This window comes from Lutjanus erythropterus, chromosome 7 (genome assembly GCF_056507025.1).
Source record: "Lutjanus erythropterus isolate fLutEry1 chromosome 7, fLutEry1.hap2, whole genome shotgun sequence".
Taxonomy (NCBI): domain Eukaryota; kingdom Metazoa; phylum Chordata; class Actinopteri; order Lutjaniformes; family Lutjanidae; genus Lutjanus; species Lutjanus erythropterus.
Window position 1 is genome coordinate 4,779,224 of NC_139323.1, and position 13,096 is coordinate 4,792,319.

Consider the following 13,096-nt stretch of genomic DNA (forward strand, 5'->3'; position numbering starts at 1 on the left):
GTTGTTAAGTTTATTAGTTCATCCAGCTGTTCCTTCATTTGTTGTGTGCAATGTATTGATTGATTGATTGATTTAAAGATGAAAAATGTTGAAATTTCCACCCAGTGATACATTTTTTCACAAGAGGTCATGATAATGAATTGACAGCTGTGTGCATGGTAAGATATTATTTTTTATTTTAAAATTGCAATCTTTTTTTTTTTATCTGTAACTGTAATTGAATACAGTTGTATTTTTGTATCCAGATTACATAATCCGGTTACATGCAATCTGTTACTCCCCAAGCCTGTTTACATGTTGCCTGTCAAATAAAATATAGTTAAAAGAACAGTTCAACATTTATTAGAAACATATTTTTCATCTTTAAGTGAGGCTGATTTATGTCACACTACTTTATGCTTTGCATCTGACCATAAACATAACTTAACTTAAGACACTTGCGTGTACAATCCATGCTGTCTTTCTGTCTCCACAGAACCTTTATTGGTCAATAATTCATTTGTCAACAAGCAACCGAAAAATGTCAGTTATTATGTTGATGCTTCTGCATTAAATGTCTCAGCAGTCTGATCAAAGCTCCACTCTCTGAAAATAGTCCTATATATTAGTGATTCTCTGAATCTATATTGAAACAGTAAACAGAGAGAAATCCCCCTCTACTCTCGTCTACTCCTCAGTCTTGACAGACAGTAAAAATGACTATATTGATTCACATGAAGGACATAGTAAGGTCGTGAGTATAAATGCTTTGATATGTACATTAATTCCCCTTTTTAGGATCAATCTAGTGTAATTACATTCTCAGAACACTTAGCGTTGCTCAGATCAGACCCCAGTTCAATAATGTAACCACTGCACAAGTGGAGCAGTACCATATATAAAGCTTTACTGTGGTTCAGGTTCAATCTCTTAATCTTCAAACTTCAGTTTACTGACTGAGCTCTAAAACATCATTATGGGTCAATCCAAAATCTATTTGAGGTATCAATAATGAATGGATTATTGAATGGGACTACCAGGCACAGGCCCAGGGGCGAAAGTGGCCAGGGCCCCTACAAAATGTTGCTCAAAGAGACACAAACCAACTACAAAGAGGCACAGAACGACCACAAATGTCCTTATAAATGTCCACAAAGAGACACAAAATGAGTAAAAAGGGGCACAGAGCAACACAAAATAACTGTACAGGTGTGCAATAAGAGATACAGAATGATAAACACAACATGACAAAACAATGAGCTGTATAGAGAGACACAAAACTGCTATAAAGACACATAAAATGATCTCAAAGAGTCACAAAACTACAAGAACACACAAAATGGACAACTACAAAAAGAGGCAAGACAACATCATATGTGGTGGGGTCTTTTACATACAGGGGTCCATCTTCTCATAATGCATCCATAGTAACAACATATGTTATTATTTATTGTGTGAAGACACATGCGGCTTATAAAACTATCCTTTTAAAGTGCTGTCCTGGTGCGCTTTGGACGATACCAGACACTTGATGATTGGACGGGACTGAATGTGGCCTTCAGAGGGAGTCCAGAGGGCCATGACTTCATTACAGACGCTCAGCTGTTTCTATTCTTTCCAAGTGTGTGTGTGTCTCTCTGTGTGTGACATCTTCCTCCACCAGCTGTTCCCTTCATATCATCTTAGTGTCACATTTACCTGCCGCTCATCAATGTTCAAGGTGACACTGACATGCAGGGAAAATAGTCAGTCAGTGGCGAAGCTTCAATCATCCATAGACCCCAGATTCTAGAGTAACAGATTACATGTAACTGGATTATGTAATGTGGACATTGAAACATTGCTTTTTATGCCTTTATTTTTGGTAATTTTCACTGTGACTGTTGACGAGAGACAAACCAAATCATCAAGAGATGCCTGTATGATGTATGGTCATTGTTTGATTGGACCGGTGTAATTACAGCCATCATGTCCCTTGTTGTTGCCGCTGCTGTTCACAGAATTTCAAAAGACTCAAATCCAACCCAACATCCACCTGTAGGTTCTGGGTGGGCTCCCCTGCGGAGGGTTATTATTGTTGCTCTCATTTCCTGCTGCGCTGAGCTCGGTCTGTCATCGTTGGGAGTGACAAGGTCAGAGTCTAGACACCAAATATTACTGTAATCACACCAATTCAAATCAGTGAGCCGTGATCGGAATGAGGAAGAGAAACCTCACCCCAGACCTGTCCTGCATGCAATGTTAGATTCAACCAAACTCCATACAGACTCGCTTTGTTCAACTAAAATACAAAACTTATCAAAGGAACAGTAAACTACATTTGCATTGACAAGAGAATGGAGTGGATCCATCCCTGTGGTGAGTGTCAGTGGTTCTATCTGACCGTACTCTCAGTCTGCTTCTTCTTCTTCTAATTCATCGGACCTTTTCACATTTGAAAGTCTGAACTAAGGCTCACATTTTTGTTTCAATGTATGCATTCTATCTGGTTAGTTTTAGTTTCACACTGCAATTAAGCGAATGCATGAAAGAAAAATCCATCACATACATACGTCCTGCTGTCATCACCTTCAGGACGTGTTGCTTTGTAAATGGGTTTGCATCAGATGTTGACATGTTGTGAATTCGGTGGGGAGCTTCTATCACAGTTTGGATGAATGAAAGAGAATTTAATGAACATTTATTTTGTTGCCAATATGATGCTGTTTACACAACGTTTTCAGCATAAAATGGCAAATCTTTGTTGCGTTTTGGCCGTTCGTTCACACAAGAACAACATTTTAGGTCCTGAAAACTCAAACTTTGTGTTTTCTGAAACTGTGTTTCAGAGTATAATCTTTCGAAAACACCACCATTACCATCTCTGTGTAAACTGGCAATTTGCATCTAATGTGAAAATGTCATGTGGTGATGTCACACACATGCGTCTTACGTTTTCAGTCAAATAGCCATGTACGAGTAGGAAGACAACAAAAACAATGGCGGACTACAGAGTCTACTATAGTCCAGGGTCACTTGGAGTAACAACACCACTTCAGTGTTCATGCTGACAAAATGATCCGTTTTCGAGCATATATTCCCCGTTACATTCTTGTTTGTCCTCACCACTCTGTAGAAGAAAGCGTTTGTGCACAGGTGCGTGATGTTATTCTGTGGTGATTCATTACAAAGTTACACCACCAACTACTGGCCTGACATGCATTCTGCAGTGTTTTCAGTCATTTTTGCGGCTCCGCTTCCACAGTGATCTATGCACAATATTGTCATTTTAACTGCAATTTTTTTTAAAATGCAAATCATGTAAACGTCATGTAAACATGGGTTATAATATCAATATGGAACTACCACCAGCAGCACCAACTTCAAGCTCAATACTCAAGACTAGTTCAAATTTGCTTGTCATGCAAAAATCTGTCTGAACCAGTGTTAGAAAAATATGGTGATTTTATACTTTATATACTGTTTGAACTGTATGAATTGAAATAACTATGCTGTACATAGACATGGTTGTGTGAGCATGTGAAGAAGAAGCTGCATCCTTGAAAGGAGAAACTGACATTCCACAGAGTAACAGAATAAGTTGTTTCGTTTACAAGGACACCGTACCCATTTGCTGTCACGAGACTGTTAGTAAGAATGTTATATTTTGTCTATTTTGCATTATAAAAATCCTGTGTGAACATTCTTTCTTCGAACACTTACACTGCAGACTCCTGTATGTAACCTGTTCCTTTGCATTCAAGATTTTCATTAAATGATCCTACTCATTTTTAATCTCAGACTGTTCCTGTCTTTTTGTTCAAGAATTACTCTACCAACCAGTCAGAACCAGTCAAATTTTGTTCAAGAAAGGTTTGGCTGTTTGGTTAAGAGTTTCACACGTGTGATTTTGGTTTGGATCGAACTGAAGTCCAGACCAGTCAGGGCAGGTGTGAAAAGGGCCTTAGAGTGTTTTTACACCTGTAGTGTGGTTCATTTGGTCTGCACCACAAGAAAACATTCTGCATTGTTGCATGTCTGTTCTGGTCTGCTTCATGCTCACATTGACTTTTAACCAAGAAACCAAGAGGAGTAAACATGACAGTATACAGACTGACAGGTAGCTCACTGATTGGACAGTTTTGGCAAATGTCATCCTTCATCATCTGTGCCTACATGGAGAAATCAAAATATGACTGAGAGCAAGTCATGCTGGTCTTTTGTACATCTGAGCTGTATATTTATGTTGCAACTGTGTACCCTACACAAAATGAATGTCAGTGTATAGTGACAATAAAATTGTATCACATCATACTGTACTGTATTGTATCATATCACAAAGTATCACACTGTACTGTATAGCACTGTATCTTATTGCATCATATCATATCGTACTGTATCCTATTGTACTATCACAGTGAATCATACTGTACTGTTTTGTATCATAATGTACAGTACTGTATCATATTAACCTGTATCATATTGTATCATATGGCAGCCCATTATATTGTACTGTATTGCATGTACTGTATCGTATTGTATCATACTGTATAACATCATATCGTACTGTATTGTCTGGTATCATTATGTTACTGTATCGTATCGTATCGTATCGTATCGTATCGTATCGTATCGTATCGTATCGTGTCATACGACCTCCCTAGTCAGGTTATATAAAGTAAAACTAAAAGGTTCTAGGGAGTCCAGCATAGTTCTCATTAGAGTGAGTATCCTCTGTAAATGACACCAAAAGCTGCCTACGAGACAAAAGTTGTCTTGTAGGTTAGGCAGCACATAAAAGTGAAGGACTAAAACAATGGCTAATGGACTTACTGACAGTGGGTAATTACATACAATTGAAGGAAAAGTGAAGGAGCCCATCTTTAGAGCTGCTGTCTGTACAAACTGAAACTTGATGATTTATGGTGACACCTTGCATTCATCAGTGGTTGTTTTACATTTCAGTAACAGGGATGACTCAGCACTTAATCTCCCACCCCTGCAGAGCGAAGTCTAACATAATCCAAGAAGGTGATCTGAGACCGCGGTGATGCAAACTGAATACGAGAACTTGTGTAAGACTTGTTTTTCATATTTATCAAGAGCCAAATTCAGGTCAGCCATGAATAAACTCTGCCCTACCCTCAAGTCATTTTTGACTTATTCTAACAATAAGACTCACCATATTCCCTCCCCAACTATCTTTTTTTTTTTTAGCTCAACATGCACCATATCTTTTACAGAGGGGGAAAAGAAGAGATGAGACCCCAAATCAGGCACTCTGCCAACGTGGAGGTGCAGCACTGCACCTCCAAACCTACAAATTCTGTCAAGGAACTGCACCTGGGATCAAGGAGAACACAATAATAAAAAGTAATCTGATAATGATATATGTAAGATATCATTTTATATAACAGAATGTTCAATGCCGGCCTTACACAAAGCAGAGAATTATCTTGCTTACATCATTTACCATTATATTTCAGGGAAACAGACTCTTTAAATGGAACTATTACTTTCATAACAAGTTGATGAAGCTGTTGACTAGCAAAGGCCAAAACCATCAGCCTGCTAGGACACTGTGAGTATTCATAGAACCTCAGTACAAAGAATAAATCAGAGTTACTGGTACAGACAGACCTTCCACATTTGTAGGAACCTTGGGAGCCCTTTTTGTTACATTTAAGATAGGTTTCCAAAGCTTTTTCATGTAAGAATGGAAACAGAATTTCCCAAAAAGATTTAATTTAATTCAGAAAATAATGAGAAATATTCCAAATGCCAAAAAATATAACCAACAGTGAGGTACGAGACTTGATTTTTAGGAACTGGAAAGAGACGCAGTTTCCTGATAATGGCAGGGGCTATGAATGCCAGAGACGGACATGATTTGGACTAGAATCAGGCTTGACTCAAACTTTATCACTTTAGACCCCGCAACTTTAACTTGGGCTTTAACACCAGTGATTCATGGTTTGACTTGGACTTAAGCCTTTTAAAATGAAACTACTTGACACCTTCCCCCAAGCCTAAACATGAAAAAGTCTGTTATTTAAAAAAGTGTGAATCCATGAATCGATTCATTCCATCGACATCCAATCAAGTTGCAGGAAAGAACCAAATATGAGTTTGGTCACTCAAAAAACGGCGAGGTCATGCAGGTCAAAAAATAACACTACAACTTTCAACTTTGTTTGACATTTTAAGTTGTACAAAAACAGTAAGTCAAAGCTGACATTAACATACTTGAATCAGTCCTTAGCTAACATTAGCTTAGCAGTTCAGAAACTTCGTGAATCAATAAAGATGGAAACTCACTGTTTCACTATGACTTGTTTGGAACTTGTTTATGACTTGACCTGGGACTTCAGTGCAAAGACTTGACAGTTCCCTCTGATGAATGGCATTGTCATTTCATCAACAGAGATGTATCTCTGTACAGTTATCTTGATAGCTACTGTGCGATGTAATTTGACATAGGTAACCAAGGTCCCAAAGGGATATTGGGCTGTATGACATTTTTGGTCTATTCCATGCAAAAAATATCCCTTTAGAGGTAAAATCCTGGTTACCTTGCAAGGCAGTTAGATTTGCAAGATCATGCCATAATCCATCTTGCCAGGCTTCAAGTTATCTGTTTGTTCCTACACTAAACGTGGTGCAGCCAATCAGCATCTTAGGAGTGACTACTGTCAGCTATGGCGTGGTTTTATGTGTGATGCCAGCGAGAAGTGTCTATGGAAGTGTTGATCTGACTGGTTGAAATTAAGCCTGTGTTAGATGGAACACACAGATGGTTCATCTAATCACCTGCCAAGTGTTTTTTGAAAGTGCCTGCCCCTTTCCAAACAGTTTCTAAGCATGACTTTCCAGATGGTTCTGTGTAACAAACCATGTGGTGTGTCAATTTAGAATCTTTGAGCTTAGCATCTGGCCTCCTTTTCTACTTATATCGCCCAACAAATTTAAATCTCTATTGGGCAGATTCGTGCTCCTCAGGGAATAAGCCCTTTACAGTTGGAACACTACGGAAAACTTCTCCTCCTTCTACTCCTCTGCTACCCTCAGATCCAACTTTCAACTTTATAAAGAAGATATTGAATTGTTGGATTAAAATGAAATTACATTGTAAATGTTGGTGGTATCACCTTTTGGTGACTCCATGCTCAGCCTTTCAACTATCACAATCCTCATGTCCATGTTTGAAATATCCACATTTCCAGGATCAGGTCCACAGTTTGGTATTAGGATGAGTTTTCTCTTTGGCACCATCACTGAGCTAAAACACCTTCGGCCAGACTATCATGCATGTATAGGAACCCAGATCATGATAATTTTTTAAACCCTGTCGACTTGCCTGAAGCTCTGTCGAGCTCTATCTTTATTATCATTTACCTTTCCAGTTACATACAACATATTACATAAAACAAAATGCTGCTTTCTTTATCAGTTTCTGAGCACATTAATGCTCCCCACTAAAGTTTGGTGAACACTTCTGCTCATCAGCCTGAGGTCAAACATTATATTTTCAGCCCCCCCCACAGCAAGGCTGTGAGGATAGATAAATCATCAGTATGTTGTTTGTCCCATCCAACATTTTCACATTGTTGTGTGTAATGAATATTGCAGCCTCAGGCTTGCTGAAGGGGATTTAGACTTTTAGTCTCGTTGGCTGTGAAGACACAGCACAGAGGCTGAGCAGAGCTACATGAAATGACATGGGGTAAGATCATAATGTGCAATAAACAATTAGTGCAGTGCATTCTTCAGGGACTTATAATTGATTACAGGCTTCCTGGATCAGACCATGACAGTGATATTTCATTCATGTTAAGGGGCAGCTGGGCAGAGACCCCAAAATCACAATACTTGATCCCTGTTTATGTCTGATATCGACCTGCTCTATGTGTGCTGGACACACATACACACAGGGATGGGAGGATTTTTCTTTATCGATCAATCTGTCAATCCTTTTTCACCAATAATCGATTAATAGTTGGCCGATAAAATGTCAGAAAATGGTGAAAAATAATGATCAGTGCATCTCAAAGTCCTCAAATGTTTTGTTTTGTCCACAACTCAAAAAATTTCCATTTCCAGTAAAAAAAAAGAAAGAAAATATTCACATTTAAGAAGCTGAAATCAGAGAATTCTGACTTTTTTAAAAAAAATGTAAAAAAAGATTTTAATTTAATAGTCGATTCATAATAGATTAATCGTTGCAGCTCTCAGAGTTTTATGTTCATTGTCAGGTTTATTAGTTTGTCCAGCTGTTCCTGCCTTTGTTGTATGCAATTTATTTATCGATTGATTGATTTAAAGACAAAAAATGGCGAAATTTCCAGGAAGCATGTTTTTTTTTACTAGAGGCCATGATAATGAACAAGCAGCTGTGTGTTCCCTGGAGACAAAGGCACCCAGGTGAGTTTTTCACCACAACTGGTGTTAAGCCACAGAGGACACACTGACATGTCACAGTGAGACAAACACGGGTGTAAATAATAAAATGAATGACGGGTGAATTCAGTTTCAAGGACCTGGTGTTGTTCATGCTGGCTCACTGTCACACTGTCAGGGACACTTGGATAGAACAGAGCCAAAGTTAATGTTGTTAGTAACACCTGTGTTTCTGCTGCTGCTTTGAAAAAGGCTCATTATTTTTCATGAGCAGGTCCCTGTTTTTCCCTGGATCACATGTTCTACCAGCACACACACAATTACACACAAAGCAAAGCAGAAGTGGTGTACATGTAATTAAACGTAGAATTTAAATACATTTTGTAGTAACTTGGTAATTCAGCTACAGCTCCATATTTGCATCAGAGGGGCACAAAGACACCATTATCTGTATCTGTTCAACCGCGGTTATCTGTATCTGTATCTGTATATGGACAGACAACCAGAAGTGGGTTTGGTTTATACAGAAGTCACGTTAAATTGGGCAGTGTTGTATTTCTAATCTAAAATTCATTGGCAATTGTTGTCCCTTCAAATGATCAAGCTGATTTAATATTGGCATATAATTAATTATGAAATATATTTCCACATCATCTTACTTTATCTCTCTCTTTTTTAATTTTAAAGTTAAAGTTTAAAGTTAAAGTTAAAGTTTTTTGAGCTGGGGGACACTGAATCCCCTGAAACAGAATAGGTGGGCATATGTCTTTGTCTGCCACATGTTTGGAACTATTTTCCAAATGACAAAATTGTGACAGGATTAATTAATCAATTAATCATTATTAGTAATTTTTTAATAATAATAATAAAAAAGACAATTTCAACTTCTTGAATGTGATTTTTTTCTGGTTTCTTTACTCCTCTCTGACAGTAAACTGAATATCTTTGAGTTGTGGACAAAACATTTGAGGACGTCATTCTTTGACACTGATCAACATTTTTCTGACATTTTATGGACCAAACAACTAATCTGTGACTTGAGAAAGCAAACCACCAATTAATCAGCAAGGAAAATAATTGTCAGTTGCAGCTCTAAAAACACCATATAATATCATCATATTTTATAATGAGGTAATCAACAAGGAACGGAAAGTAATCAAGTTACATTTCTTTAACACTGTGATAATTTTTTAACGGCTAAGTAATAACTGTATCAAAATCAACCCAACCCTGCAAACACAGGCCTCAGGGATGTTCACACTGTGTCCAGACAAGAAGATTTTTCATCGTTTCATCAGTATGATGTTTCAGATTCAGCAAACTGTCTCAACAGCAAAACTTGTGTTAATTGCTTGTGTCAAACTGCTGAATGCCACCTGGTTATGAACAGGTGGCGTCACTGAAGTTTGATCATTCGAATAATCAACGCCCCCAAAGCTCCATAATAGGCTGTCTGTTGCTCTCCACTTGTGGGCAGGTTTCATTTAAATGTCAAATGTATCTTACAGTAAAAAGAAGAACTTCATACTGAGAGAAAGAGAAAGGAAAGAACATCTAAATATGTACTGGTTGTAAAAGAGGCTCTTGTATAAAGAATTTTGGTGAGGAACAGTTTTTCAGTTTAGAAGGAGAAGAACCTTTAACCATAGCCTCTGCACACCAAACTCCAGTACTGACCCTGAGTTTAACCAGGAACCAAGTCTTTAAATAACAAGTCTTACATTGAGTGGTTGACCTTTTCAGGAGCAGCTTTTAGAGACTTGCCTCCTCAAATGTGTGGTGAGTTTCTGAAAAGCAAATGTGTGCACAGACTTTGTCCCCTTTACATGGCTACTGCAAACACATGTCCACTCACCCAGAGTTGCTGCTATATGCAGTGCTTAAGAGGACACCAAAACAGCCTGACAATGGATGCGGGAAGTATTACAGAGATCGTCAACTGATTAACTCACAGCAGAGTGTGCACAAGAGAAATTGAGTTCAGGATGAGTGCGTGTGACTATGCACAAAAGTCTTGATGTGATATAAAAACTTTATTTGATCACAAAGCCTCATGTTTCTCTGTAATTCTGTGTTGTATCAGTGAAGTGTATGAACTACACTGCAGGCTGGAGTCTCTGTAAGACAGATAGATAGATCGTGTAATGCTCGTCCTCTATGAATGAAGATCCTGTAGGTCATTAATGAAAAACTGTCAAAATAATGTCTTAAAATATAAACGTATGGTTTGGTATTTCAAAATACTGGGTTAGTATCTCAAAAAAATGACAAAAAATATGAGACACTTTTTCAAAATGACTTTCATACCAGTCATTGTGATTTGAAGTCATTATATTCAGAGACTTGCTCGGTATTAAGAGAATACTCAGAATATGAGATAGGGGAGACCTGGGGCAATTATTACATTTTAAAAATACTTTCCTTCATAACTCACAGACCTGAAATACACCAATCATTTGATATGAGAAACATAAATATGTTCAAAAATTATTAATATAGTTGAAGTCCGTACATGGCGTACATGTACAGTGATTCATAAATATGCAGATAGTCCTGGATTTTAATTATCTGCATTGAGTTTAAAGTGATTTTACAAACAAATTTAGTGGAATATTTTTATTTTCTAACAGAAGCCTTAAACCTCAAACCTATTACAATCAGGGCATCTAAATGTCCAGCAGCGGCCCTGCACTCACCTCATGTATGTCCATGTCTTCAGGGTTCTCCCACCTCCTCAGTGAAGTCGGGGTGACGGGGACGACCACTATGTAGTACCATCTGTGTCCAAAACACAAACACAACTGCATTATAAACACATATATTATGTATAAATAAATACAAAACACACAGAGCTTCAATGTGAGAGTTATGTGTGCGAATGCTGTCAAGTGCTTGCGTTGAATAGTGCCACCATGTACGTTTTGGCCAGGAACTCATGAACCATAAGGAGTAGAAGAAACACTTTTGTACAGCAGGTTCCTTAGATGAAGCCAATTCAAATGAAATGGCCACGCCCATTTCCACCTATCAAGAATTTCGGCCATTTTGGTAAACACATTTTTCTTGTTTTGGCACATATTTCATCCAATCATCACCAAATTTGGTACATATCATATTTAGAAGACGCTGAACAAAACGTCTCATATGTTTTCTGATATCACTTATCATTTGTCTGTAATTAGTTATCAAATTTTTGAAGGTGTGGCCTGATGTTTTTAACAGGCCATGACTCTTCAATGCTGATTTGGATTGCAACAGAATTTGTGAATGTTTAAAATTTCATACAATTATAAAACTTTATACACAGCTGCTCCAGAAGAATGTTTTTTTTTTTTTTTTTTTTTTTTTGAAGCATTGCCCCAATAGCTCTACCTTGTGGCCATTAATAAGACACCGTCATGTCTCTTGAATGCATTATTCCCAACTGAGAACTCAAAATTCCGACTTTCAAGTGCAATTTGAAGGCCTCATAATACATGAGAATTGCAAGGAGATGAAGAGGGAGACAAGACAGAGGAGAAGAGCGAAAATAACGCAGATCTATCAGTCTGTGTCTCACTGTAACACAATCTCCAGACTTCAGTGTGGTTCAGACACTTGAGGCTGCAGGATCAACCAAAGTTTTTATACCACACTGACATTTCTGTCCATATTTGCACGCTCTGTCTCTCTCTCTGCTGCGATCACACTCATTGGTGATGTGAGCGCTGTTATCTCTCTCAGGGGTGAACGTCGCTCATGTTCACGTTCATTAATTGCAAATTGTTCTGTTCAGTTCAATGTTCTCAAAAAATATGAGTACATAATTAACGGAGCTCTTTTAGCACATTATTGCACAACACTGGCAATGACGTGTTTCCTTCAGGAAACAGAAATTTTCTAGCTCATTTCAGTCAACTTTTCTTAATATTTGTTCCAAACATTTTACATTTCACGCCTCCTCGTCCCCTCTCTTGAGCGCCGATGGGATAAGTGCGGCTGTGGGACTGATGAACTGGTCTGGAGCAGATGGTATTAGTTTTCTTTTTTCCCCATCAGTCCCACTTCACTTATTACAGCTTACTTGTGGGCGACTTCTTCAGAGAAACAAACACTTGAAACACAATTAAGTCCAAGTAATTTGCCGTGGCTGTCTCCTTCACCAGGCTGGGCAATAATAAAAAATAACCTTTTAGTGAATTGCGGCCCTTGCATTGAGATCCTCTTTGCTGATCAATTGTGGTTTTAAAGCTCAACTCTTAAATAAATTGCTTTGTGGTATCAGGAGAGCTCAGGGTTATTGTTAATATGGCCATGTGGTTAGAGGTTGAAATCACGGTGTTGTTGGGTTGTGGGACCAAATGTTTGTTTGCTCTTGAAACTCCTCCGACCTAAAAGAACTCTGCTGCAGCTGATAATTGGTTGGTTATGAACTGGCTGCAGCAGTAGACAAGCTCGGCCTGAGTTATTGATTTAACACAAAAAAACATCGTCCGTGTGCATCGTCGTGTGTCTCCACTTGACTCGGCCTCACAGGGCTGCTGAGAGCTGAGGCTGTTTCAGGTTGTCAAACCGCTCGGTGCACCGACCAACGCCGCCTAAGCCGTACTTTAATACTAAACACTACTCAACTGCAGCTACAGTTTTGTTTTTTTCAAATGTCAGACTCATACACTTTCATACTTCTTGCTTTTAAATATAGTAGTGGGATGCAACTAACCTAAAAGCTGCACTCAACAATATTTTCATATTAACCTCTTCA

The 13,096-nt window shown here is 38.2% G+C and overlaps 1 protein-coding gene across 7 annotated transcripts in view; it reads right to left on the bottom strand.

Moving 5' to 3' along the window:
• The window catches only part of ptprfa (protein tyrosine phosphatase receptor type Fa), a 467,935-nt gene that overhangs the window by 89,707 nt on the left and 365,132 nt on the right, over positions 1-13,096 (bottom strand). For all 7 annotated transcript variants that reach the window (XM_084722446.1, XM_084722451.1, XM_084722450.1 and 4 more), the window contains one exon: positions 11,052-11,133. In XM_084722446.1, the coding sequence (XP_084578572.1) occupies positions 11,052-11,133 (82 nt within the window). The remainder of the gene's footprint in view (positions 1-11,051; positions 11,134-13,096) is intronic.